The sequence below is a fragment of the Hemicordylus capensis genome, chromosome 3 (assembly GCF_027244095.1).
Source record: "Hemicordylus capensis ecotype Gifberg chromosome 3, rHemCap1.1.pri, whole genome shotgun sequence".
NCBI lineage: Eukaryota > Metazoa > Chordata > Lepidosauria > Squamata > Cordylidae > Hemicordylus > Hemicordylus capensis.
The window spans coordinates 170,998,869-171,021,484 of record NC_069659.1 but is presented as its reverse complement, the minus strand read 5'-3'; the positions used below and the strand labels follow the sequence as shown (position 1 = coordinate 171,021,484).

The window sequence follows — 22,616 nt, the reverse complement described above, 5'->3', positions numbered from 1 at the left end:
TCTGGTCCCAGCTTTTCCCTCCAGGGTACTCTGTTGAGGAGCGGATGTGGGCGGGGTGGTGGAGTGGCTGTGGTCTATAAGAATAACCTCTCCCTGACTAGGATCCCTGTCAAAGTGTCTGGCCATATTGAATATGTGTACCTAAGTTTGGGGACCAGGGATAGACTGGGACTTCTCTTGGTGTACCGATCACCCTGCTGCCCCATGAAGTCTCTAACTGAGCTGACGGACTCGGTATCGGGTTTGGCGTTGGAGTCTCCCAGGCTTGTGGTGCTGGAGGACTTCAATGTCCACTTTGGGACCAATTTGTCTGGGGCAGCTCAGGAGTTCATAGGCCTATCCCAAAGGGTCTCGGGTCCGACACACATTGCAGGTCACACGCTTGATCTGGTCTTTCACTCTGATCAGGGTTGTGTTCCGTGGGTGGGGACTCCTGTTATTTTCCCATTGTCATGGACGAACCACCATCTGGTAAAGGTTGGACTCACAGACACACCCCACCTTCACAGGGGCGAAGAGCCTATTAGAATGGTCTGCCTGACAAGGTTATTGGATCCAATAGGGTTCCAAGAAGCCCTGGAGGGATTTAGTGTTGGCTCTGCCAGTGATCCTGTTGATGTCCTGGTCGAGAACTGGAACAAGCTCACCAGGGCAGTAGACATGATTGCACCTAAGCGTCCTCTCCGACCCACTTCAAAATTGGCCCCTGGGTATACGGAAGAACTACAGAGGTTGAAGTGGCGAGGTAGATGACTGGAGTGCAAGTGGAGGAAGACACGACTCGAATCTGACAGATTACAACATAGAGCACATTTGAAGATCTATGCTCTGGCAATACGGGTGGCAAAGAAGCTATTCTTTTTGGCCCGTATAGTGTCCACAAGTTCATGTCCAGCAGAGTTGTCCAGGGCCGTGAGAGGGCTAGCGAGTGCCCCTACTTCCTTGAATCATAATTTGGAACCATCTATTACCCGCTGTGACGTGTTTAATGATTTCTTTGTGGATAAAATGTCTCATATTCGGGCCGACTTGGATTTAGACCCCACAATTACTGCAGTGTCTGTATCAGAGGTGTCCAGTGATTTCTCTTATGTGGTTAGGCTGGATCAGTTTTAGTTTGTGACTCGTGAGGATGTGGACAAGCTGCTTGGAGCAATGTGGCCTACCAACTGTTCTCTTGACCCTTGCCCGATGTGGCTAATACTATTTGGCAGGGAGGTGGTTGTAGAAGGCCTACTAGAGATCATAAATGCTTCTCTGAGGGAGGGCAGGATGCCTCCTTGTCTTAAGGAGGCAATTATTAGACCACTTCTGAAGAAGCCTGCCCTGGATTCCTCAGAGTTGAGCAACTATAGGCCTGTCTCCAACCTTCCGTGGCTGGGCAAGGTAACTGAGAGGGTGGTGGCCTCCCAACTCCAGGCAGTCTTGGATGAAATGGATTATCTAGACCCATTTCAGACCGGCTTTTGGGTGGGCTAGGGGGTGGAGACTGCCTTGGTCAACCTGATGGATGATCTCCAATTGGAAATTGACATGGGAAGTGTGACTCTGTTAGTCCTTCAGGACCTCTTGGAGGCTTTCAATACTATTGATCATAGTATCCTTCTGGAGTATCTGAGGAGGTTGGGGGTGGGAGGCACTGCTTTGCAGTGGTTGCACTCTTTCTTCTCGGGCAGATTCCAGATGGTGTCCCTCGGGGACTGTTGTTCTTCAAAAACTGAACTTCGGTATGATGTCCCTCAAGGCTCTGTATTGTCTCCGATGTTTAACAACTACATGAAACCGCTGGGAGAGATCATCAGGAGATTTGGTGCAGGGTGTTATCAGTATGCTGATGACACCCAAATCTATTTCTCCATGTCAACATCATCAGGAGAAGGCATAACCTCCCTAAATGCCTGCCTGGAGGCAGTGATGGGCTGGATGAGAGGTAAGCTGAGACTGAATGCAGATAAGATGGAGATACTTATTGTGCGGGGTCGTAACTCGAGAGATTATTTTGATCTGCCTGTTCTGGATGGGGTCACACTTCCCCAGAAGGAACAGGTACACAGTCTGGGGGTGCTTCTAGACACAATACTCTCCCTAGTGTCACAGGTTGAGGCAGGGGCCAGAGGTGCCTTTTATCAGCTTTGGCCAATGTGCCAGCTGCGTCCATTTCTTGAGATAAATGACCTCAGAACAGTAGTACATCTGCTGGTTACCTCCAGACTTGACTACTGTAATGCACTCTATGTGGGGCTGCCTTTGTATGTAGTCTGGAAACTGCAGTTAGTTCAGAATGCGGTAGCCAGGTTGGTCTCTGGCTCATCTTGGAGAGACCCACATCACTCCTATCTTAAAAGATCTATGCTGGCTGCTGATAAGTTTCTGGGCAACGTACAAGGTTTTGGTTATAACCTATAAAGCCCTAAACAGCTTGGGCCCTGGGTATTTAAGAGAACATCTTCTTTTAATTAGATAATGTTTAGATTGTGTTTTAATAGTTTTAACTTTTAAAATTTTAATTGTTGAAATGTTATAATCTTTTTATTGGATATTTTTATTGTCTTGTAAACCGCCCAGAGAACTTGCATTTTGGGCGGTATAAAGATATGTTATAGATACATAGATAGACAGACAGACACGATTTTATCTATCTCTCAAATGATCCAAATCTACAGGAAGTGTTTGCACAGTGAGGAAATTAACTATTTTCATTCATTTGCTCACAATTTATGAATAAACATTTTAAAGGAAGTAGACCTAGTTTATACCTATCCTGCTGCAATTGCAGCATTACATTACAATACTTGACTATATCTGATGGTGCTAATCAAATGTAAATTTGTTTTTAGTACATTTTGCTTCCTGCACTGTCATCTGGCTATTTATCTACTTCATCTGGTTATTTTCACAAAATAACATGCTTTGGGACATTTGATTGCAATATTTTCTTTAGCTCTTTGGGCCAGCTAGCTCATGAAAGCCAGATGCTTTTTTCTCCCTCAACGTGATCTATCCTGGGGGTTTCCATGGAAAAAATGTGTGTTCAGTTGTTCAATGGATACACTTAAGTGCTATGATTGTGCTTCCAGTGCTTATGACATTCTTTATTTCTATCATTTGAGTGGAATGATTTCCTTACTAGTCCATATAGCAAAATAGCTAGATGAGGCTAAAAACTAGTTACATTTTTCTATATCTGTTTCCAAAGATGATTGGGCGGGGGGGGGGGGGGTTGTGGGGGAAAGGGTATATGACCCAGCCTACAGAGTACTGTAAATTGGCAGGGTCAGTTGACTTATGGTTCAGGTTCCCACAAGTGTGCACTCAAATCATGCAGTCTGAACCTGCCAGTGTCTGGTTTCTGAGCCGCACTTCCCTCAACGACCTGACATTTGTAACTTATATTTAAAGTTGGGTGGAAGATGTCAGATGGCAGAGGAAAGTGTGACTCAGAAACCAGACATTAGCAGATTAACAGAACACAATTTGAGCTGAAGTTGTGGTTCATGTTGGGAGCATGTGCTCACGGGAACTAGAGGTTCTGCCAGACAGACTTGCTGCGGGTCATCTAAAACCACTCAATATTTGTTAGATCCTCAGATGTCGTTTTCCTGAGACTGAAAATGGCTGCATCCTGAGATGACAGAACTGAATCTGCTGAGAATACAAAGAACATTAAAGAATGATAATTAATTTACCAGGAGAAAGGTTTCTATGGTTAGGTCATGCTAGTGAGTATTCACTATTCTGTAACACCAAGGGTAATGAAACAAACTCATCTAGTTGGACTAACCTTGTTTTGTTTCCAAAAGTAAATAAACTCCACAACTGAGAGAACAAAGTAGCTTCACGTGCTAACATTTTGTATACCAAAAAAATAATTAAAAATGCAGTGGGACAACACCCATGCCACACTTTATGCATTACGGTAATTGTCAATATTAGGTGTAATGTATGAAGTGGCCCTTCAATGGCATTAAATGGGATTCTTCGTTGTTTTGACAATGTTTGTAGTTTTAACAATCACATTTTAATAGAAACTTCCATCGGCACATCAAAAACCATGGTGTTGCGTTGCCGTTTGAGAGATATTAGGCATGCCAGCACTGCAGGCAGATAAACTACAAAATGGGTGGTTGTCACTCTCAGAAATAGTTTAATAGGAGAAGTAAAGAAAGGGGGAGGAAAAGAAAGAACTTACCACATTTTATTACAATATTTTTAAATATATTTATCATTTGACATTAAAAAACTCATGAAAACAAGTTCCATCTGAATCACTTAGCATTTATGTTAAGCCAGCAATGCTGTTATTTAAAAATCCTTGTTTAAATGTTCAAAACGTCTTCAGTTGATGGGAGAAAATGCATTAATATCTTTAAAGTTTCTAAATATCCTTCAGCACCTGATGATGGGGATTTGACAGGGCGGCAGGGATGTGTGTGTGCCCAAGAAAGTAGGTTAGAGCAAGAAATCCTCCATAGCCGTGTAGTTATGGAAATAACATGTTTTGTTCCATCAATGTGTCCACTTTACATTATTCAGCACAAAGCTTTGTAAAATAAGAATCCTGGGAATATCACAATATAAAGCGGGGGGGGGAGTACAAATAACAGCTTCATAAACTGAGAAATGTACATAAATAAATCATGCAGATGGGGGCAGTTTGCTTAGCTGGCAAGAAACAAAATATGGAAAATCTGCTTGTTAAACAATAACCACAGAGTGTGCTTTTATGATGTGTTTTTTTTTCTCACCACAGTAATTCATATTAGAGGTAGAAGCGGTTGCATGTTAAATAAAATCATTCAGCATTGTTCTTCTCGCATTGCAAAGAGCTGACTTATGTTGTTTTAAGATGCCTCCCATTAGAAAGTAAATATTCCTCTGATGTTACACATTTCACAAAATTTAATAAAGATGAACAGTAAATAAAGTCACAGGCAGATTTCAGACAGTTTTATTAGCAGATTGTTGAAAAGGAAGGAAAAAAAGAAAATTAAATACAATATCAGTAAACGTGGTTCTCACATTGAAACCAGGCTCAAATAACTAGGCTACCATAGAAAAATTTTCCAATTCTTGCATTATGATGTAAAAACAGATTTTTTTTTGTACAGATTTTGTACAACAAAATTCATAATAACCTTTTTCTCATTTTTAGAAAACTTTAAATATATAGATAAAAATAGACAATTTTCATAGGTCCTACATGAAGATGAGAATGTTCTGTTCCAAGGGCTTGCATAGAGCGCAAAGGTGGTTATAATATAGAACAACTAGACATTAATATCTTTAAGATTACAAAAAAGCATATAAACAATAACATGAACACAACATTTCTTCATAATCTAGGCAAAAATGAAAAACCTTTGTGTCTAACTAAAGAGGGGCAAAAAAACCAAAACAAAAACGCCCGAACCCCAAATTCGTCATACGGTAGCGTTTCATGAATGTAATATTTACACTTGTTTTAATAAGATATACTTCTTTTCCTCATAATTTTCAGCATTTCCATTTACGGATGTACCAACCAAACAATGATGGATACTCAAGAGTCCAGAAAGTATACACTGTAAAAACAAACCTACTTACAGGTGATTCTCTGCAAGATTCAAGAGCAATGGCAGATATTACTACAGATTTCATTTGTAGCTTGCATAAAAAAAGAAAACACCTCTCCCCTCTCATATGAATGATTTAGCATTTCCCACAAAGTCCATCAAATCCAACAGCTGTTATCCCTTTAAAGACTGCTTTTTTAAAAAAGGAGTATAGATTCTCGGTACTGTGAGCACAATTTTTAAAGAATAAACCAACACCTACTAGAACCTATCAGATAAAATATTTGAATTACGACATCATTCTTAATTTTTATTTTTATTTCCATGGAATGTAATTGTTTGTATGTCCAAGGCATAAGATCATGGCAGGCCAAACATAAATGATAAGAAACTGAACATGTAGAAGTATAGTGAGCAAATCCAACAAACTATAGATGCTGAGTGACTAAGTTTTAAAAACAAAATTATTTTACTTACTGTGACACCAGTATTATTTTTCAAAATCAGAATTACTTCAGGGAGAAAGTTTATGATTAAATTTTCATTTAAAAAAGTCTACCACATGTGCATAAAATATTACAGCTGAAGTTAGCATAATCACAAATAATGACACTGATCTTCAAAGTAGTCTTTAAAGGGGTAACCTGGAGAAGTATGCAGAAGATAATTTAATATATAACAAGCACTGTGCTGCAGCTTACTTCCAGTTATGAGCACGAAGGTGGAGAATGGATATCATAGCGTTTATAAAGACAGTAAAAATAACACATAACCGCCCTTGCCTAAGACAAGGTGGGTAGGAAGGACAAAAGACTTCAACTTTATCACTTAGCTTTACGTGGTATTGGACTGATACATCGAGTGTCTGTTTAACTTCCGGGTTTGTTTCCCCCAGCAACGTTGACGCAATATGACATTAACATATAAAAATATTTCTGGAGGGTCGACTTGCTCTTGAGCCACATTCCACGCTTAAAAGTGCTGTTTCACAGCACCAACCAATATACAAATAAAAGTGGCCGTCATCCCCAGATGCTTAAGGTTTCGTTCATTAATACTGTGACTTCAGGACAAATATTTACATGCCTGCATGCGTTAAAACTAGAAAGGTGTCATTTGGACCAACAGGGTGACAAAACATATTATCTAAAATTGTCATTTTCCTAAAATCTAGTATTCTACTGCATATATAATACCTTCTGTGTGTGGTTTGTGATTATATACTGTACATCTGACCAACAGTTTCAGTAAGAAGCAACATCTTGTTGTCATTCCCTCTCCCAAACCACTGCCATTTAGAATGAGAAATTATAACAGATTTTAATTCTTTGTTTATTTAAGGAAAGAGACTATTGCAAGTCACCTTTTTTTTTTTTTTACATTCAGCTCTACTGTTGTCTGAAATGAAATCATATTTGACTTCGGTAATGTACCATCTGTCTCTTGGAAAGTAAGTGAGGGAAAGAGGTCTTTAAGAGGAATAAGATCCTCTCCTAGAATTGGGAAACCAAAACAAAAACACAACATGACTTTTAATTTATTTTCTCTATTTCCATTTTGTGTCGGTAGAAATCTCCTTATGACCCTCTTAGAAAGATTCCACTCTGTACTGCCTTGCTGGTTTGTGTATGGCTGGTTTGTGTATGGTCTTTACATCTAGAAGTGGACGCTGTGGAAGGTTTGCTTGATGTGCTCAAATAATCAGAGGCGGACAGAGTTTCCGTTCTATTGAAAAGGGAACGCAAGGTCTTGCTCTGACTGGTCTGTACAAGGCGTCCAACAGCAAATTTCCTTTTAGCTCGCTGTTCAGATGAGTGCTACATACATTGTAAAAACATTCTCTGCATCACAGGGATAAGCCCCTGAAAACCAGTGGAGGCTGCTCTTGGCTGAATGCTGAAAACGTCTGCAGAACACACATGGATACATGAAGTGGCCAACTTGCCTGAAAAGCACCTTTGTTTTCACAAAACTTCCAAAACAGTGAATGTCTTAATGTCTGGCAGAGGTCTTTACTGTAGCACACATTTCTTCAGCAGGTAAGTTCAATACATGACAGTAGTTTTCAAATAAAGTCTTCCATCTAAAGTATAAATAATAAAAAACACACAAAGTTTTTAAATGTTCTCTTGAATTAGGGTGGAACATAGCTACTTTCTGAAAGAGATAAGTAATGAAAACATATTTGATTTTGTAATTATGATACATGTCCTGCTTAACAATATGGAATACTTCTCAAACTTTTCATAGCTACAGAGCTTCCTAAATGACTATAAAGTTTTAAGTGATGTTGCAAGTACATTCACATCACAGTTATGACACTGGAAGAGTCCACAGGGATTTCTAAAGATATATATAGATAGATATCTATCTATCTGTATGTATGACAGAAATATAACTGCACTAAAGAAAATTACTTCAGTCCTTGCTTATTTACAAAAATCAGCAAGATTAGGACTCTCAGAATGGCTTACAACTCTAAAACAGTAAAAACAGAACAAATCACAGTACAATAACTAAAAACATCAACCAGGACTTGAAAAAATGTAAACCACTGTGCAAATAACAAGGTCTTTTCCTGGTGCTGGAATGACAAAAGAACTGGGGATAGAATTCCGCAGGTGACGTGCCACCACTGAGAAGGCCCTTACCCAGGTTACGAGCCATCTCACCTCATAAGGTAGGGACAACTTGAGAAGGGCTTCTGACAAGGAAAAATACTAATGTAAGCTGATATAGGAGTATATCAGGTGTGCGTGCGTGTGTCTAAGAGTCGACACCGACTTGATGGCACTTAATCAATCAAAAAGTGTGTGCGCGTGTCTGTCTGTCTGTTTAAAGATCCCATATTACTGTCCCATGAGTGTATGTATACTTTAGATGCTCAGGTCCCAAGTTCCCTAGGGAAACTATTCTGTAACACAAAATCCACCTCTAAGCAATCTCCAGTTTGTGCCCTAATGTCTATTCAGATGATATGGAGGGATGAATGCAAGTTGGAGAGGCTACACCCTCAAATACAATGGCCCAGGTCATATTGGGCTTTAAACATAAGCACTAGTGCTTTGGACTGAGTTTGGAAACCAAACGGTAGTCAGTGAACCTGCTATTATGAGAATCTATGAGAAGTATTTTATAATTTAATAGTGAGCAGTTTTAGAATTCCAGCTATATCATCAGTTTATATGCTGCATTTACTCTAGATGGTATTTTCAAATGTGTTCACAGACTGCAATGTTCATAACCCTACAAACACTATAGGCCTCTGTGGCATGTATATATGCATTTGTTTGTTTCTTTGTTTATTTATTTATTTAGAATATTTTTGTACCACCTAAAACTTGCATCTCTGGGTGGTTAACAATTAAAATAATTTAAAACATCAAATCAATTAAACAAATTCAAATCATTAACAATTTAATGTAAGTCATACATAGCCATTTGGATCCCAGACTTTAGATTATTTAACTCTTGTAAATTCTACCTTTGTGCTAGTAGTGATATCTACTCAATACTCAAGCACCAACACTATTAAAAAGATCTTGACATAAATATTTTGAGAAGCAAACAAACTGTAATGAGAACAAGCTGAAAAAGTAACTCTTGAAAAGTAACTCTGGATACAGAGTTCTGTCTCCAGTTTACTATCACTGGCTATTACGTTGTATCTGTGCTGCATTACTTGAGGCTGCAGGTAGAAGCTCGCATGACTGAACTGTATAACTTGACATGCTAGTTTTCTGTGTGCAGGGAATTTACTTTTATGGAGAAACAGCAATAACCACTAGAAATCCCACTTTTAATCTCATCTCATCTCAGAAACCCTCCCAGCCTCCCTAGGTTTATAAAGTTGTTTTATGATTTTAAAAAGGAGTTCAAGGTGCCCAGATTCTTTTGTCTTCTCAGATCAGCATGGAAAGGGGGCATCCCTTAAACTACATGGCTCCTCAAAATGAGAAAGCCAGTGGCCAAAGCCAACAAGAATTAGGTTTGTGTCTGTGTGCGAGCACATATTACTATTTTATGAGTGTATGTGAAATACAGCATAGAGGCTGCATTTGCACACATAACACAAAACTGCACTTAAATGAGGCAGGGGTTTGAAATCATGAACGTCCGAATGCATGCAACTGGGGTTTTGTGGCAAAAGCGACCCGAGGTTTGTTTCCCCAAACTCCAGTTTGAACCTTCGGTTGGTAGTGACTTGCACTGCATAAACCGAGGTTTTTTGGTGGCAGCGTTACATCTGAATGTGGGTGCCACCATAACTGCGGTTTTGTTCAACGTCTGGAACTACAATCATAGAGATGGTGGCACAGACCTGCCTGGGATCATGCACGTTCCATGCCTGCGGCACTTCTTGCTGGCCACCTCTCTGAGCACCTGCCTCACCGCCATCTCTGATCCAACAAAGTAGTTGCCTGGCAACATAGATGCCAACATGACCCATTCCAAGCTTGTCAGTCTGTCAAATGGCAAAGTCACACAGGGGCATGCCCTGTTCCCACTCTGTCCTTTCCTCCCCCCTCCTGGCAATAAGGAGAGAAAGGGAACAGGATGGCACGATGGGCATTACATGCTTTGCTCTCAAAAAATAAAGGAACAAAAATGTATGTTCATAAGCATGTGCACTCAGGGTGGCAACACAAGCAGGGCAGCCCCATTAGAGCACTAGGATGGCGACATCTGGCATGGCAGCAATATCAAGGGTTGAGTTTAAAAAGCAGTCCCAACCCGGAATTCTTGAATGGCTCAGGTCTGTTTTTTGTACAATGATTTTGGGGAAGCAGGGTCCAACCTCTTCGCCTTGGAGGAACATGTGCAGTCCCTAGGTTTACACATGAGAAAGGCCAGGCAGCAAGATCAGCATTGCCCCAGTGAAAGGAGTAATTCCTCATCTGTGATGATGATGGATGCTGTTTCTGAGCAGACGGCTTACTCATGAGAGTTTAAGGCCATGGGGATACCCCTTCACAACTAATGAGAAGAACCATCTGTGGGGACAGGGGTGTCAAGCCAAATTGCTTATAATGTGTGATGACACGAGAATATCAGGCCATGGAGACAAGCATAAGGTCCAGATGGCAGATGCTGCCTAGCCAGGTTGCTCTATATAAGCAAGCCAGGGGAATGGTATGCCGGCAACAGTTCTCCCTGTCTTGGTGACTGCCATGAAGAAACTGTCAAAGTGTTCCCTCTGCCGGCAACAGTTCTCCCTGTCTTGGTGACTGCCATGAAGAAACTGTCAAAGTGTTCCCTCTGCCATCCCATCTGTCCAGTTGAACTTGTCCATCTTTATTTTTGCACAGAACAGTGACCTCACTCTCCAGGAGGAGCTGAAAATTGGGGCTCCCCTTTTCCGCAACTCCCCGTGGCAGCAGATCTACATATCACCCGGAGCCATTTTGGGAAGGGCGGTATAGAAATCAAATTATTATTAATAATAATATGGTGCAATGCCAGTGCATGCCTGGAAAATCTGAATGAGAGTAAAAATCTGTTTCCCCAGTCTGCCCACCTGGCTATGCCCAGACACATGAAGCATCAAAATCTCCTTAGGGAGTGTGAAAGGCTTCCATGAAGAGGAGTAGGTTGCTATGCAAAAGTTCTATCATTAACTAGAGAGAATAAGGCCCCACTCAAGCAGATGCCTCTTTTTTAGATTTGCTCAATTCATGAGCACACAGTCTGATGGAAGACTACAGTTTGGTGAGCCAAAGGTCCTCCTGAGTAGACTGGCCCTCTCATGAGAGTGCTAGTCCCCTGATCTAGTCCCCTGATTGGAGTCGTGGTGGACAGCTCGTTGAAAGTGTCGACTCAATGTGCAGCAGCTGTGAAAAAGGCCAATTCCATGATAGGGATCATTAGGAAGGGGATTGAAAATAAAACGGCTAATATTATAATGCCCTTATACAAAACTATGGTGTGGCCACACCTGGAGTACTGCATACAATTCTGGTCACCACATCTAAAAAAGGACATTGTAGAACTGGAAAAGATGCAGAAGAGGGCAAACAAGATGATCAGGGGCCTAGAGCACCTTTCTCATGAGGCAAGGCTACAACACCTGGGGCTATTTAGTTTAGAAAAAAGACTGCGGGGAGACATGATAGAGGTCTATAAAATCATGCATGGTGTGGAGAAAGTGGACAGAGAGAAATTCTTCTCCCTCTCCCATAACAGGGGTCATCCCATGAAATTGATTTCCAGGAAATCTAGGACCAGCAAATGGAAATACTTTTTCACACAACGCATAATCAACTTGTGGAATTCTCTGCCACGAGATGTGGTGACAGACAACCTGGATGGCTTTAAGAGGGGTTTGGATAACTTCATGGAGGAGAGGTCTATTGACGGCTACTAGTTGGAGGGCTGTAGGCCACCTCCAGCCTTTGGGGCAGGGTGCCTCTGGGTACCAGTTGCAGGGGAGTAACAGCAGGAGAGAGGGCATGCCCTCAACTCCTGCCTGTGGCTTCCAGCAGCATCTGGTGGGCCACTGTGCAAAACGGGATGCTGGACTAGATGGGCCTTGGGTCTGATCCAGCAGGGCTGTTCTTATGATGGCAAGCCGTCATGGGGGCAGAAGTGTAGTTTGGTCTCCTTGGACTGCTTTGCAAGGGCAAGTCATCGCAAGAGAATCCTTGGTCACAGAGGGCCCAAGTGCAAGATCATTGGCTCTCTCTCATATACATATCACCTCCTAGGAAGTTGCCATACTCCCTTCCCTTTCCTGAATAACAGGAAAATAGTGTTACCCATGATACATCCGCTGCCAGAAACTGCTTGTGTGAGACAATTTTGATTCAGGGCTCTTGGGAGGGTAGTGGTGCAATCACTGTCAGAAGGGCTTGAATGGCATGGCATTTAAAGGGATTTAAATTCCCTGCCGAGGTCAGGAGGACCATTCCAAAAAGGCATGATCGCGCTCAGCACACCCTTTTGAAGATTGTGGCCAATGGCTGACATCCTGGAAACGTACTGATGCCTTGCCTACAGTCTGGAGAAATGAGTGCTCTGGAGCTTGCTGGGATGTGGCCTCAGAAGACCAGGCTCCCCTGCTCTGAAAATGGAAGTTGCTGGACTGTAGTTGGATGAATGTCTGTGACGTGATTCATGGTTTGAAAAATTAACTGCAGATATGGCAACCTCCGGTTTCACATAATGTGCGCATAAGGCCCTCTTGTGCTGAGAAACTCAGGGTATTTATTGTATTCATGATTGGGGGCATTCTTAATTCATTAATTGGTGGCATTCTTAATTCGATAATTGGGTTTTGCATTGATTTAATTTTTTAAGCGAGGGGTATTCTTATTTCATTAATTGGGCTTTGCATTGATTTAATTTAAGCGGGCAGTGCCATGGCCCAGAGAGCCCTATGTTTTTGGTGTCCGCTCAGTTAATTTTAGATCCTGCTCAGGTCAAATCAGGAAGGCCCTACTCTGAATGCACGTATGCACACACACTGCCTTGATACCACCACCCCAAACAAAAAACACATTCCGCACACGGATCTTTAAAAATGAATTTTTCAAAAAGTATGAAAATAAGAGAGCACACTGATTGGGGAGCAGCCTTCATTCCTTGAGGGCTTTCCCTCTTGATAACACTGGGGTGCATTAACTTATCAACTGCCATGGGGGGGGCCTTTACTCACTCTGTGGAGGCTCTCGATTGACTTAATTGCTGGGGGGGGGCACTTGATTGGTGGCTCTATCGTTGGGCAGCTAAAAAGGGGCCCACTGAACCTCAGAGGAAGGTACCTGTCCTGGTTCACAGAGTCTGATTCTTCCTCCTCTTTTGAGGATGGGGAGCTGCTTGTTATGGCATGGATCTTGTCCCACCTGGGGGCATTAGAGTCCAGCAAGATGGCCCCCATGGTCCAGAACGGGTACAAGAGGGGGCACGAAAAAGGCAGGCTAGCAAACAGCTGCAAGTACAGTAGAAATTTATGTATTTTATTTATTGTTAAATTTATATACTGCCTTTCATTAAAACAATCCAAGGCAGTTCACACAAAAATTAAAAACAAGACTATGAAAATGACACAAATAAAATAATTGACAGGGTCCCAGGGGTAACAGCTTATAAATGACAGGCACAGAGATTCATGTAGCTCGGCTTGGGTCCGAGATATCTTAGAGAGCGCCTTCTTTTACATGATCCCCACCGCACATTAAGGTCATCTGAGGAGGTCCGTCTCCAGTTATCACTGGTTCGTTTGGAGGCAACTCAGAGGCAGGCCTTCTCTGTAGCTGCTCCCGGGCTGTGGAATGCACTCCCAGCAGATATTCGCAATCTTAATTCCTTACTGACCTTCAAGAGAGCCCTTAAAACCCATCTGTTTGGCCTGGCCTTTCAGGGTTTTTAATTAGTTTTAATTGTTTTAATGCTAACGTGGCTTTCAGGGTTTTAATTGTTCTGATAGTTTAATTGTTTTTTAAGATGGTTTTTAATTGATGTTCATATTTATATTTCTGTTTTTAATTGTTATTTGTTTTAATGGTTTCTGTTTTTAATTGTAAACCACCCTGAGCCATTTCGGAAGGGCAGTATAAAAATTAAATTAAATTAAATAAGTGTAAGGTTAAACTAATCTACTTTATTCAGAAGTACAGGATGATAAGGAGAGATCCACATTAACTTCTGGCTACATGTTGGTCAGAGAGAGACCTCAGGAGGCAGGGCACTCAGAGAAAGAGTGGGAGGAATTCTGGAAGATAGAGGAGGGAGATTGCTCCCAGGAAGTTCCTGGGGCCTTTCTATCAGTGGAGGAGCCATGGAGGCAGAAATTAATAGGGGGTGAAGGAGACCCTAACAGCCCTAACATTATTGTGGTACGGGTGCAAAGGGCCAATGCCAGTGGGAGCTCCCTTTTCCTCACGAAGCTTCTGGCACTGATCTCTGGGTGGCGGCTTGGTCAGTCCATCTGCCACCATCTCTTTGGTTGGGCAGTACTTCAACTTGGCTGGCCTGTCTCTTTTTGTCCCAGTCACTCTGCAGCTTGGCATCCTCCCCACTGCCCTGTACTCAACAAGGGATAGCTGGTCGCCTCCGGGGGCCAAGTAGGAATTTTTTGGGTTGCACCAGATTGGCTCTAGGTGAAGCATTTTTTTGCTTACTTCTCACTGATCCCGTTGGGTTTGGGTCATAGATGCATTGAAGGTGATCGGTCATGTGGCAGGAGAATGCAGATGTGGGCTAGGTAGATTGATTAATGGTGTCCAGCCATAGGACCATTTGGGGTGGGAGTGGGGTTTTTGTGTCCCAGAGGGTTAGGAATGGACTCCGCTCAGGGGGTGGCTTGACCAACCACATTAGAGTTGGCGGCTTGGGTTGGGGTGGGCTGGGTCGTCTCCCCCTCAGTGGGGGGAAACTTTGCAGTGAAAGGACATCAGGACCTGATGCCTGACCAAATCAGTGCCCGGCCTTTTGCCTTGGTGTGCGGATGGCCCTTCCTAGGAGGTGGTCCCACATGGGAGGAGTACCTGCACTCTGGTAAGTTAGGTATCTTATTGCAAGTCTTATTATGCTGTACATTAATAAAGTGGCCCTATTTTTACTTCAGCTAAGTGTGTCCTGTCTTCATGGGTCTGGGGGTGCAATGACTGCTACTTTTGATAGCACTATTTGAGACTGTTGTGGGGGGGGGGAATTTCAAATTTTTTCTCTTAAGAATTTCACATAATTTTATTTATTATTATTTATTTTATTTATATACCGCCTGAATCCAAAGGCTGTAGGCAATTCACAAAAATAAAGACAACAAAAATAAAGACATACTGTTAAAACATAACCATTTAAAACATTCAAAGATTACTAAAAGCCTGGCTAAAAAAATGTGTCTTGAGGTTTTTTTAAAAGGCTGGTAAAGACATTAAACCATGAATGTCTATAGGGAGTTCATTCCATAGCCCAGGAGCAACTAACAGAGAAGGCCTGTTATAGAGTCACTGTTAGAAAAGCTGGTGGCATCCGGAGAGGGACCTCTCCCGGTGACCTTGATGTGCGGTGGGGATCATGTGGAAGAAGGCACACTCCCAGCTAACCTGGTCCTAAGCAGTTTAGGGTTTTAAAGGTACCAGCATTTTGTATTTTACCTGGATACCTATTGGCAACCAATGCAATTGTTATAAAACAGGCATAATATGGTCTCTCTGAGAAACCCCGGAGACCAATCTAGCCACTGCATTTTGAACCAACTGAAGTTCCAAACTACATACAAAGGCAGCCCCGCATAGAGTGCATTGCAGTAGTCAAGCCTAGAGGTTACTAGAGAGTGCACCACAGTTCTGAGATCGTTATCTTCAAGGAAAGTAGCTGTCATTAACTGCAGTTGATAGAAGGTGCTCCTGGCCATAGCCTCAACCTGAGAAACCAGAGTGAGGTCCAGAAATAAGCGATGCACCTCATCCTCTAGGGGGATTGCAACCCCATCCAGAAAAGGATAATCTATCATGTCCCTCAAAGTATGATCCCTTACCATGAGTACCTCTGTCTTGCTTGGATTCAGTTTCAATTTATTAAACCTCTTACAGTCAATTACTGCTTGCAGGCAGGCATTTAGGGGGGTTATGCCATATCCTGATGATGATGTCATGGAGAAATAGATTTTTTAAGTAATATCTTCTACTAACTGTCCCAGAGTGGGTTTCTCTTCTGTTCCTTCCTTTCTATCACTCACTTCCATGGAAACACACCCTTTACCCATTCTTCTAGTCATATATTCCAGTTCTTCCTATTCTTCTGAAAGCTCCTAGCAGGGTGGACTATCTTTCCACTGCTTCTTCAGTGTACATTCTCACAACCTTTTCTGCCATTCATTCTAAGGCTTCTGCACAGAAGAGAGCTAAAGGAAACTGTACAGCATTTAGGAAGATACTGTTGTTGTTTTTTCATAATAAGAAAAGAGAAGAAAAATATAAAGGAAATATGCTTGCAAAACCTCAGAGTGGAAGTTTTCCTCCACTGCATAAACATCTGAAAGTTAGGCCAGGAAGGATAAACATTGGAGGAGTGACATTCCCTGTTTAAAAGATGAACCTGTAAAAACAAAGGCTTCCTGGTCCATCTCTGACTCTAGCAAGATATAATTCTCCCACATGCACAGGATAAATACACTCATTATTTACAGTACTAAAGCTGTCTGGGAACAACTACTCTATAGCATTTAACAGCACTTGGGCTATCTAGAGTGGATAAGAGCTAATGGGGATGCAACATAATTCCTACACCTACATGTTAAAGTTAGCCTATGCTCAGTACATTATGTTTTATTTATCCATATTAGGTTTCTACTCCATGTACTTTTAAAAGAAGCTATTAAAATTGTGTCAGGACACAAAAGTCTGCCTCTGCAAGTGATGTTGGTGGATATCCACACTGACATTGTGCTGGTGCAACAGTTCTGAGATTCAAACTGACGTTGCACAGTTGCTTGGGAGGGGGCACAATTTTTGCCATCTCCACTTCCCTCTCAAGTCCATGAGCCTCCAATAATATTTTCCGGAAGGCTGTGTGACCCTCCAGAACATATTTTCTGGAAGCTTCATGGCTGTCAAATATATACTGTATTTTCTGGAAGCTCCCAGGGACAAATTTTGGGGAGGCTTCAGAGGTAAAGGGAAATAGGTGGAAATCACCCCTTCACCACCTTATGTGATGGCACAGCATTTGTCTGGATATCAGCACTGCTGCACCACTGCAGTGCTAGTATGGATGTCAGCCAGCATATTTCTCAAAACTAACAATACTAGGCCTGTTTCATCATGGAAGTCACAAAAAGGAAACAACAGGAAGAATCACTTTTAAACCCTATGTTTGACAATATTAATATGAAAATTACAAGAAGATCCACTTGCGATCCACCAAGCAAAACGTAGTGCATGCAGTGTAGCCCACCCAGCAATGCTGGTTGCCTGTCCGGGACTAAGAAAACAGGTCTATTGTTGAGCAGCTGGCAGGTCACAACATGTGGCTGGCTGGTGAGTTGCATCTGGTCACTGATGCAGTGTCAGATCTGACACTGATGATGAACATTATTGTCAGCCAATTTATCTATAAATCATACAATTTAAACTATCTACCATTAACAACAATAGTATGAACTCACTGAAAAAACCTGAGGTTTTTTATTCAAGTCTATTTAAGACTGCTTTGTAATATAGATTTGAATAATCATCTATAAAATTCATCCTATCTGCCACAGATCAGCCACATTAATGATTAGAGGCCCAAACCTTTGTTTTTCTGCACACCAACAGCTACAGTAAATATAGGATTGGTTTCAGGCCTTCCATCACCAATTCAAGGAGACACCTCATCTATGTACTCTGCTGCTGGGCATGGCAATGTGAACAGTGCTGTTTAAATAATGCTGAGAAGAATGGTCCAAGAGAACTGTAGAAGGGGTATATTTGGATGGAGAGATGAGGGAAAGAAGCGGTTGGAGGTACCATGCACCTTATACATGAGGTGAAAGGACTATACATGAGGCCTGCCAGCTCCTCAATGTTTGTCCATTATAGACTTTCATCCTGAAACATAAAGGCAACTGTGGCAGGGCAGACCATATCTTGGGCTACTTTGGCACAAAGAGAGCCCAAGCTTGCCTAAATCAGTGAGGATCAGGCGCTCTAAAATTCATCAAGGATTCCAACTTGCTCATCAATGGAACATTAAAAAAACAACACCCTGCAACTTGGTTATACAAAACTCAGCACTTTTTCTGTCCTAAAACTATTTTCATAGTTCTGTAAATGCCATGTTCATTCTTCTAGTACCTATTCACATATTGCTGAATTTCCTAGTGAAGGGGTGACATGAGCAAATTTTATAATAGGGGCAAATTATGCAAATGTCTTACATTATTCTGATTTGAAAACTCTCTGCACATGTGGTATTGTAGTGTGCAATTTGTCCAACACATGGGATTCCAATGAGCTACAGCAATATTGCAACAAAAAACCACAACTTTTTCTAGCTTATGTTTGTCATATAATTTACTGCACAAGAGTGCAAAAATCAAAATATGAACAAAAAATCATTATATGACCAATATGGTTATAGTAAAAGAATAACCGTGGTTAGCTGTATGTTATAGAGGGGTGTGTGGCTTAAGTCAGAACTTCTCCATGTCCTAGACCACTGAGAGATGCGGATCACTCTCTTTAACCAGGGCTATATTTAAGAGAGCCACCTAATGGTGCAGCGGGGAAATGACTTGATTAGCAAGCTAGAGGTTGCTGGTTTGAATCCCCACTGGTATGTTTCTTAGACTATGGGAAACACCTATAATGGGCAGCAGCGATATAGGAAGATGCTGAAAGGCATCATTTCATACTGTGTGGGAGGAGGCAATGGTAAACCCTTCCTGTATTCTACCATAGATGACCACAGGGCTCTGTGTTTGCCAGGAGTCGACACCGAATTGATGGCACACTTTACCTTTATGTTTATGAGGCTGTGGGATTGGTAGATAAGGCAGAGAGAGGAATGATATTCATTCATTCATTTAATTTATATTGTGCCAGACTCCAAAGGCTCAAGGGGGTTCATATAAATACAGTTAAAACAAAACAATTGAAAAGCAATAGGATATGAAAAGCAATAGGAATGTGTGAAGCTTTCGTGGCAAAATAGGGGTGTACATGAGCCCAAATTGTGGTTTGGCTCAAATTTGAGTTGAATTTGATCTGCTGAACTGGTTCGGTAGTTTGAGCAGTTAATACTTGTAAAGGGGAATCTGGTGAGGATCCCTTTTAGAAGTAAAGGGGTCAGGGTCCAGGTTCCTAGGAAAAAATATGGGGAGGTGGGGTGGGCGGCAGCAGCAAGAGAGGTAGTAAAAGGGTCTTCTTACCCAACTGGCACAGCCAGAAGTACACTTAAGTAATTTTGGAGCCTGAATCTAAAGGCCTTTAGAGGCCTCCCAATGTTGGAGGCCCCCCTCCCGCTGCAAGTTAAGCATCATCCCCCTACACACACACACCATGACAAACACAGTATTTTTAGCACATGGGATATATATAGGCAAATATGCAATATCTCTAAAGCACCAGCACACGTCATAATCACATTTGGCAACCTGGCGCAGTACAGGCCACCAGTGACCACACCACCTGGGACAGTCTAACAAGCATCTTGGGGTCCCCAGTGGGTGTAGAGGCCCTGGACTTTGGCCCTGAGGTCCAGGGGTAAGAGCACCACTAGATGCAGCAGCTGGAACCAACACTCATTCCCCCATCGCAGCCCATAACCCAAAAGTGTGCCATCCTGCCTCTTAGCAAGCTGCCACTGTGGCAATGCTGCCTCTTAGCAAGATGTTCCTGCCCACCAGCCACCAGTTTGGCACCGAACCAGTACACCCAAACTGGGTTTGGTTTGATCGCAGACTGAACCGCCCCTGGTTCGGTCCATGATTGAGTCACTGAACTGGCCCGGTTTGAGGTAAACTGGTTCCGTGTTGAACAGTTCATGCAAACCCCTATGACCAAATAAAAGTAGGCCACTTTGGTCCATACTGAAATAGTGGCCAGTTTGCAGCAAACAGAGTTGAAGTGGGCCTCATTTAGTCTGTTTCCATTCAGTCACTTCAGCTACTCCCTGTCACTTTCCTGACCCCTACTTCACTTACCACGTAGCGACCAGGCAGGGTGTAGTTCTTCTTCACTCCAAGTGGCAAGGGATCAGTTGTTTCTGTAGCTTCTGTTTTAAAATGACTGACTGCAGGGTTTCTTGGTAACTGTGCTCTTTACTGGGGTTGCAGCAACTGTTGGCTGCAGCAACTGTTGGTTGCAGCAACTGGGGTTGCAGCCCCAGAAAATACAATTCCCAAGAAATACTGGACTTTTCCAGGACTGTAGGAGAAGTAGAAGAAAGAAAGAAAGAAAGAAAGAAAGAAAGAAAGAAAGAAAGAAAGAAAGAAAGAAAGAAAGAAAGAAAGACCATGCCAGAAGTCATTTTAAAACTGAAGCTGTGAAGCAGAAGTGAATATGAAGCACAGCACAGCTTGACCAACCTCCTATCTCAGTCCTGGCAAGTAAACTAGAAGTTGAGGAAATGACAGGGAGCAGAGAGGTGCTGAAGTTTCAGACTGAATCAAAACAACTCTTCCATCTTCGGCTAATGCAATCAGGCTGCTCCCCTGAAGTGCCAGTTTGAATTAAGGGCCCCTCCAAAGCGGCATCTAGATAGAACTGCACCTGCTTTGCACATCCCCACAATGAAATCATTTGTATGCATGATTTAGCTATCTAGGATGGGATTCCATGCATGGAAGCCTGTTGGTTTCTATGGATGTAGGCCCTGGCTTGATTAGGCTGATGAGAAACACGTAAAATAAAATTGAACAATTTGACTACAAAAAAAAACCTGTGCACTTAAGCTAAAGGATGCAATCACGTACATTTCCTGTTAGGAAAAACTTTATTGAAAAATAGAAGCTATTTTGTTTTCTCAAAAGTTATTTCTAGGCACCTGTAATCTAATTAGGTTTGCTGCTTTTCAAAGAACAGCTGTACATGCATGCCCTAACGCAAACCACCTCTCCATCCTGGTGTTGATAAAAGCATCTCCAATTCATAGCTCAAGCGCTTTCAAATTATATAACTGCTGGGTTTATTTGTTTTAATAAGAAAGGGCAAATGTGAATTGCAGTGTAATCCTAACCTTCCATTCAATGTGGTGTTTTAATAATTGAAGGAAAAGGAACAAGAACAATAAAAAGGACACAAAGGCAAACAAATGGGGGATGATTCATGCAATGTTTGATAAAACAGCATCAGGAAATCCAAATAAAAGCAAGCATCTTGCAACAGATGGAAGCGATCTTAGACAAACTGTAACCCTTATTCAAAACACTTACTAGGAAGTAGCTAATTAAGGATGAAATCAATTCTTGCCTTCCCTCCCCTTCATATATCTCATTTAAGATGCAGACAAAGGAGAACTCATTTACCACCTAACCACCATAATGCTGCATCTGAGCTCAACCATGGGAAAGCATTTAAGATGAAGCCGACACACATTCATATATATCATAATTGTGGAATTTCTAAAAAGAAACTATTTTTGGCTGGTGGTTTTTTGTTTTGGGGGGGGGCAGCATTTCCCCTCTGAAAATTAGGTATAATTAAGGTGCATTCAAATTTTTAAAACATAGCTGGTGACTGACATCCAGACTAATTCACTCGTGCAAACATGTACTTCTGCAAGGATGCTGTGCTAACTAGTTCCACTAACTCAGGCACTTCCATTCTAGACTAGTGTTGCACTGGTACAACAGGTTGCACTTGTACGGCCTGTGGAGTGTCTCCTGCTGGGAAACGTCTTTCTCAGTCCATATATGTTGCATGGAATCATGCACAGCTTTACACGATTCTTATCATGCAAGTGCAATGTTTGCACGAGTGGACAGATACCGCAGAACACTGTGCCACTTTGAGCATCTGCTCAGCTATGTGACAGGTCCCTGGGACCTTGAGTGGTCCCAGCCCTGCCTGGAATCCTACTGGCTGGAGATGTCAGGAACTAGAAGTGGACCTTCTGCATGCAAAGCATGTGCTCTCCTACTGAGCTGTGGCCCCTCCCCTCCCTACTCCTAGAAATGTACAATACTGGAAAACTGCAGAGGATATCTGCTCACAGGACTGCATCTCAGAAGCAGGCTATTGTGCATCCAAAAAGGGAAAAGGTGGCTAAGGAACTCTCAAATGAAGCTCTTAAATGAATCAGAGAATGTTTATGCTGCTTCGTGAACTTGGCTGCCATTTTGCTTTGTTTTTATTTGTATCAACAGTACAAACGCACTTCCAGGAAATGAAAAACAAGAGAACTAATTACTTACAATCACTGAACCTGAATTTCTAAAGCACTGCATTCCGGTCACTTCTATTGGAAAGAAAACAAAGAAAGAAAGAACAAAAATAAAGAAATATCTGAGTCAAACATTTGCTTATGAAGTAATTGCTAATTATAATGAGGTTGTGCTCTTCTGTATATCACTGAGCTCAACTAATTTTGCATCCCCAAATCAATCCATATTGATATGATCTGTTCCATATGAACTGG

At 42.0% G+C, this 22,616-nt stretch overlaps 1 protein-coding gene across 6 annotated transcripts in view; it reads right to left on the bottom strand.

The window, feature by feature from the left end:
* Positions 1-4,932: 4,932 nt before the first annotated feature.
* Positions 4,933-22,616, bottom strand: part of DACH1 (dachshund family transcription factor 1) — a 553,005-nt gene continuing 535,321 nt past the window's right edge. For 5 of the 6 annotated variants that reach the window (XM_053307882.1, XM_053307883.1, XM_053307878.1 and 2 more), the window contains 2 exons: positions 22,393-22,436; positions 4,933-7,635 (listed from right to left, as the gene is read on the bottom strand). In XM_053307882.1, the coding sequence (XP_053163857.1) occupies positions 7,618-7,635; positions 22,393-22,436 (62 nt within the window). In that variant the 3' untranslated portion in view covers positions 4,933-7,617. The remainder of the gene's footprint in view (positions 7,636-22,392; positions 22,437-22,616) is intronic. The other variant, XM_053307879.1, reaches the window with a different exon arrangement.